The sequence below is a fragment of the Silene latifolia genome, chromosome Y (assembly GCF_048544455.1).
Source record: "Silene latifolia isolate original U9 population chromosome Y, ASM4854445v1, whole genome shotgun sequence".
Taxonomy (NCBI): Eukaryota; Viridiplantae; Streptophyta; class Magnoliopsida; order Caryophyllales; family Caryophyllaceae; genus Silene; species Silene latifolia.
Window position 1 is genome coordinate 363,345,467 of NC_133538.1, and position 7,096 is coordinate 363,352,562.

The 7,096-nt window shown below is 35.0% G+C and overlaps 1 protein-coding gene across 1 annotated transcript; it reads left to right on the forward strand.

Moving 5' to 3' along the window:
• The first annotated feature begins 5,620 nt into the window (after positions 1 to 5,620).
• On the forward strand, positions 5,621 to 6,477 carry LOC141631747 (uncharacterized). The gene is made up of 2 exons (XM_074444375.1): positions 5,621 to 5,954; positions 6,041 to 6,477. The coding sequence occupies exons 1-2, from the start codon at positions 5,621 to 5,623 to the stop codon at positions 6,475 to 6,477; spliced, it is 771 nt and encodes a 256-aa protein (XP_074300476.1).
• The last annotated feature ends 619 nt before the right edge of the window (positions 6,478 to 7,096 follow it).

Consider the following 7,096-nt stretch of genomic DNA (forward strand, 5'->3'; position numbering starts at 1 on the left):
GAATTTTCTAGGGTTTGCAAAAAAATCAAAATTGATTTTGGTTGTTTTCTACATGTTGGATGGTGAAATTGAGTACTATATGTTGTATATACCATGTTGAAAGTTGGATTTTGATAATTTTCACCTTAAAACTTACCTTAAAACTCCGTCTTAAAAGTGCCCAAGTTGAAATTCGTTTTCTATAATTGAGATTTTGTGTTGGATATGAATGCATATGCAAGAGTTAAACTTTTAATATGGTAATGGTGATGTTAATTGTTGAAGAATGTGTAAAAATCGTCACAGAGACCGTCTGACTAGTCTAATTGAGTTGTTTGCTTCTAATGTTGAAGGTTGATAATGACGTGTTTTAAGTTGCATTTCTATGAACATATATGAATATTTCACATGATTATCAGGTCTATATATATAGAGTAACATTTGAGCCATGCCATGATATCCGAACTGACCGAGTAGATTATGTTTATCATGTTAAACTTTTTACAGCTATAGAGATCGTCTGAGTTACTGTAAACTGAATTTATGTATCAAATTGGGATTTGTTGGAGAAAGTGTGTACCTAGCTGATTACTCAAGGTTCAATTGTGTGAATTATGTGCTTTACGTGCCTATGCAAGTTTGTTTAAATCGTATGCTGAAACAGATGCCGAGACTAAACATAGGGACACGTCAGAGTAAGAGGGGGAGGGCTTCACAGCCCGAGGTTGGGGAAGGTAGTGTACCCGTAGTACCCGCTGTACCGGAGTACCCTTCGGTGGTGTTTGTGGACTTTAAACAAAGGGAGATATTTGTGGCGTTGCAGAAACGCAAAATGAGGCCTACCCGTTGTGTGGATACCACACTTCTTGAGGACTTGGGAATTGAGACGGATGTCCGTCACATCTTTGAAACCTTGGGGTTTATGGGGTTGTATCGGCTGAGGAAGCATTCTTACCCTTTTCTGACCTTAGAGTTTATGAACTCGTTTAATTACGAGCCAGCTGCACAAACGGTTGAGTTCCGTATGATGAACACGAGCTTCATGTTGACCATGGACCTTTTTGCTTCTCACCTTGGGTTGGCCAAGCCTCCCAAGGATTCCATCAGTGAAATTCCTTCCGAGTGTGGTGTTTGCCGCCTCATGCCTTGTCTTTCCGGAAAGCCAGCTTCCACCTCCAGCAACATGTTGATTAATGATGTTCAACATGTTACCTTGAGGATCTTCTTTCGTTCTTTGTCAAACCTTCTTTATGAGAGGCCGAATACGAGTAAGTTGAACAATCATGAACTGTTGCTTTTGATGTCTTATCTGAACCCGGAGCGGACCGAGAAGGTGGTCTTTAATGCTCCCGCCATGGTGTGTGCTAGCCTTGCTTTGATGGCTACTTCTACCACCCGGTACCTGAGTTGTGGCGCTATCGCCACTCGGCTAGCTGAAAAGCTAGCCTACTTTGAGGCTTCTTTGGAGTACGTGCCTCTATCTACATCGGTGCCTACGATGGACAGAGACTACTACCTCGACCTGAAATGGTTGAGAACTTTAGCTTATGGTGGCCTAGCTTGGAGGGTGTGGGGTATGAGCTTGATGAGGATCCCGGCTCCTGAGCACCTCCCACCGACAGAGCCGTTAGACCCGGTGGTGGTAGCTGTTGACTCCGATGAGGAGGATGATGATGATGATGTGCCCCGGCAGTTGCAGACATACCTCATCGATGACACGATCCTTCAGGTGATGCCCGAGCCGAAGAAGGGGGATAATGTGGCAGTGGTGGAGGAGAGACCCAGGTTGGGGAGAGGACCTCGTCGGGTGAGGGAGAGTGATAGGCTATCGCACACCTATGCAAAGATAATATTTATACCCTAAGTAACAAATTAATGTAGTACTTAGGGGTCGAACCCAAAGGAGACGGGAGTTTATAATTTAGTTGTTATGGATTGAATTTTACCTTGGTAGATTAACGTTTACTTTGGTTGATTGGTTTGATGTAATAAAACAATAATAAATAAAATGTCTAGGGAGGTCGGGTCACACATGCCAATTACGTAAATATACGATTATGTTAAACTTGGTAATAATAATATTGTCAATTGTTTAGGCTTAAAGACACCCACCTTACGATATTAGTGTCAACCATAGACCGGGTCCTAGAGAAACTCTCATCCATGACTAGGTCGTCCTACTACACATGTTTAGTCTAATTCAATTCCATGCCTCTCGACTTTTAGAACGAATGAACAAACTTAATCAATGAATAAGGCCTTTAAACAAAGATTAAACGTGATGTTGCAAACATGTGATAGAAACAATATGAACAATATTATTATTAACTTATTTTATCATGTTTATATATTAAATTTATGCATGGCTCCCCTAGCCCTTAGACTAGGAAATTTAGCTACTCATACTAAAATGTAAATTGCAAACTAAATTAAGAGAAATGGTGAACATAATTGTATGATTTATATAAACTAATTGATTTAACATGTGGAAGAATTAAACTAAAGTAATCTAAACAAATTATTTAATTATAAACTATGTATAAACTGAAATAGAAATATAGAGATATAAACTATAAGTAGAAATACCTTAAAAGTAGAGAACTTGTATGGAAGAACAATGTATAACCAAAAGCTTGAAATAACTTAGAACCAAATGTTTGAAGAACTACAAGATTAACTAATTTGTAAACTAATATGAAAACTATTGAGAGAAATATAATGCTTAAGGCTATTGTAAACTAAACTTGGACGTAAAAATTTGGATGCCTAAGACCTCGGAACACCTCTCCTATTTATAGGAGAGGAAGAAGAAACGTAAACAATCAAGACGACTGCGGCCCCGATCGGGGTTGCATGGCCCCGATCGGGGTCGTGTGTTTCTCGGTTAATTTCCTTAATTCTCCTCTTAATTGCAAAGGGTATCCAATGTTGGTGATTAATTGTGCAATTAATCACCCGGTTAATGCTAGCATTTGGCATCTTAGGAACTTTTAGAATCCCATGCTTTCCCATTGTTTTGGACTTTGAAGTTGGGCTTGACTTTGATTGTTGGCAACATTTGCAATTCTCACTTCAATCCAACAAATCTTCATGCAAACACCCATTCAAATGCTCCATGCTTAGTCCAACACTTGGACTTGATTAGCTTAGTGAACTTAGTGTATAAAATGATAGGAAAAAGCCTCTAAATGCTTAGATTCCTACAAAAACATGTTAAGACAAGCAAATACACTAGAACAACAAATATTAGCTTATGACACTATGATAAGTGCTAAATAACAATTAAAAAGAAGCTAATATAGGGGATGAAAGTATATAAAATATGCACTTATCAAACTCCCCCAAGCTAAACCCTTGCTTGTCCCCAAGCAAGAAACCAAATCCCATCAATTGCAAAATCCAAACAAGCTAAGCATAATGATTTAGAAACCCGAAACAACATGGGCAAGGAATAAAGCAAGACATGGATGAGATTTACACGACGACGTAGCATAGAAAACTTTGACTGAACCTTTAAGCTCTTGCATGATCTTTTGACTTATGGACTCTCACGGGGCACTCAAACTCTTTTTATGTGAAAGGACAATTTTTGTGAATAAACACTCAACTATCCTCGACTTATAATAATGTGCCCACAATCTAATATGGTTATCAATCAAAACTAGTAAGCCAAAACAATCAAATGCAAGCATGTTAAAGAAGCCAAATGGGTAATAAGAAGGCAATAAACATGGGTAAGAAGGGGGAACAAATGAATTATGGTAATGTGGAGCTAAGTCAAGCTAGAAACTACCAAATTGTAAAGGTGCTCAATCCCAGTTCTAACCCAATTTTGTAATTCAAATCATAAGAAAACTCTCCAAAATGTATGAATAATGCTTGAGAATTTCTCACATCTTTCCTTCTTCTCTTTTTTCCTTTTCAATGCATACTCCTTCTTTCATTTTCATGCTTTTTCATTTCTTTCTTTCTTTTCATTTTCATTTTTTTCACCATTTTTCATTCTCTTTTTTTTTTTTCATCTTTTTCCATTTTTTTCTTTTATTTCTTTTTCAAGAGCATTAAGACCAAGCTCACATGATATTCAAACTTTGAAACAAATCCCAATTGAGCACCCAAACAAGAGCAAACAAGCTACTAGCTCAACAAGGTAGGCAAGTTATAATGTAGCTAGGGAAAATTGTTTGTGAAGGGGTCAAGAAGGCAATTATATTCATGTGAATGGCTCCAAAATGCTATAACAAATGAATGCATGCTTACCAAGAGATGACAAGAGAACCATACTTGTGCGTTTTGATGAAACACACATTATAAGGAGACACCTACACTCACCTAAGAATAACGGTTTAATTTTTGTGCATATAATCTCAATGATTTTTATTCTCAAACTCAATTACACCCATCTACTGCTGGAATTAAAGGTATTTTTTTTCCTTTTCAACTTTCTGAAAGATTCAATTTTTTTCAATTCTTGTTATAGTTTGAATTTTGTGAAGGAATTCGGCCGATTTTTCGATCTTTAATAAACTATTATAGTGTTTTTTTTTAAATAATGAAGAATATTTGATGACTGTAAACAGCCGATTGAATGAAATAGAGTACAATTAAGATTTAAGAGGCTAAGTGGCTAACAGTGATTAGGAAAAAAATTCTTACTAATACAAGGCAATTATTCAAGTATTTGAGTATATTTATAATTTTGTTTGATGTTTCACATAGCTGTTACTAACTTAGAGACTAATTTTGTTTATTTTTTTTTGCAGAAACAGAAATTAAATTGGAATAGTGATATACAAAACTATGGTTCATTCAATCATCAAATAGGTGGTTTCTTAACATCTTACTTATTGATATATGGTTGATTGATTTTTTATATTTGTTGTATTGCTCGCTTGTTTTCTGATTTTTTATTTCATTTTTGGAGAGTTATGTCTTCAATTAGAAAATATGATTCCGGTTATGAAAAACGTAAGAAAAAACAAAAAATTGAAGAATTAACTCGGTCTCAAAAAGGTGCTCTTGATAAATTTGTAATAAGAAAAGTTGATAATTGTGATAGTCGTAATAATGTGGGTTTGGATGAAAATCTTGATAATATTGATGTTAATCTTGATGTTATTGTTGATGATAATGTGAATGACATACCTATTGAAAATGTTGCTAAGCCGTCTCATGACAATGCTAAAAATTTACCCACTGAAAATTTGGACAACTTGGTTAATAAAACTATTGAAGTTGATGTTAATGTAGATCCTCTTCCTTCTAGTGATAATGTAGAGTCTGATATTACCATAGATATATATATGATCCTAGAAACTGGGACAATTTGAATGCGAAATCGAAAGGTAGATTAGCAGTTAACGGTCCAAAAAGAGATTTAACAATTGAAAAAGGCCCCTATGATCAATCTAAAAGACAATTTTCGTCAAAATTTTACACTAGAAAATTGCCTAATGGGGAAAAATGGGATAGAGAATGGCTTGTTTACTCAACTGATCTTGATAAGGTTTTCTGTTTTTGTTGTAAATTGTTTGGAACATGTCAAGGAAGGAATGATTTAGTAACAAAAGGATACAATAATTAGGCTCATCTTAGCGAAAGACTTAAAGAACATGAAGTGAGCGCTCGACATGTAAAAAATATGACGATATGGTACGAATTGTGTTTAAGGTTAAAAACAAATACAACGATTGATGAAAAAGCCCAAGGCAGATTTCAGAAAGAGAAAAAACATTGGAAAAATGTATTATTGAGAATTATTTCAATCGTTAAATTCCTTGGAAAGCATAATCTAGCATTCCGTGGCTCCAATAGTAAATTGTATGAGGATAGTAATGGGAATTTTTTGGGACTTGTTGAAATGTTAGTTGACTTTGATCCTATTATGCAAGAACATGTTAGCCGCATAGTAAATAAAGATACTCATGTTCACTATCTTGGTCATAATATCAAGCAATATCTTCGCTTAAGAGAAGGTTTGAACAATATCAAGAGTATGAAAATATATTTGGATTTATGTTCATAATAGATAAGTTGTATTCTTTGGATGATTTGGAATTAGAGTCTTGTTGTGTTAATCTTGAGAATATGCTTAAGAATAATAATGAGTCTGATATTGAAGGAAAAGCATTATGTTTTGATCTAAAAATTTTTAGAGAGTTCATGCCTAAGAAACAAATGGGTCCTATTGCTATTTTGAATTACATGAAACAAGTGGGAGGCTGTTTTCCTAATGCAGTGATTGCTTATAGAATTTTGTTGACAATTCTCGTAACTGTTGCATCCGCTGAAAGAAGTTTTTCCAAGTTGAAGTTGTTGAAGTCATATTTACGCTCAACAATGTTGCAAGATCGACTCAATGGATTGGCAATGATAGCTATCGAGAATAATCTTTTGGAGAAAGTCACTTATGATGAGCTAATTGAAGAATTTGCTTCTGAGAACGCAACCCGAGCTTTACTTTTAGCAAGAAGTAATGAAACTTTAGAAAATATTTAAGAACCCATGTAATATTTTGCATTGAATGTGTAAAAATAAAATATATAATGCATTTTGTAATAATAACTTTTTTTTAATATTACAAGGGCCCCATTTTTAAATTTCGCACGGGGCCACCTAAATCGCCGAGACGGCCCTACATAGATACAAAAAGCATAATGATTCTTTTTTATCGAAAATACTTCAATTCATACTTAAGCTGACCCTAATATAGTCTCACACAAAAGGACAATAAATCAAAACCAATAGATATGCATAAGTGAACAGAAAACATACGTACGTAAATGACAAATAGATAAATGTGGGTGGAAAGCAATCAGAGAAAGTAAAGAAATGGGAAAATGTGTGGCTGGGTGGTTGTGAAAAGAGATTAGAGAAATGAAAAAGTGTAGTTGAGAAAGGGGAGGCAGAATAGAGGCAAAATATGGAGCTACATGTGGGGATCGAAATGAATAGAATGTGCAAGAACGATATATAATTTGCTACAATTTCCATAATTAACAACAAATAATTGTGCCAATAACATGATAAGCATAAACAATAATATATGATTAGCATATGACAAGAATAAATTCTAGAGTATTATCATAGTATATACTTCTTCCAAGAAACAAATAAG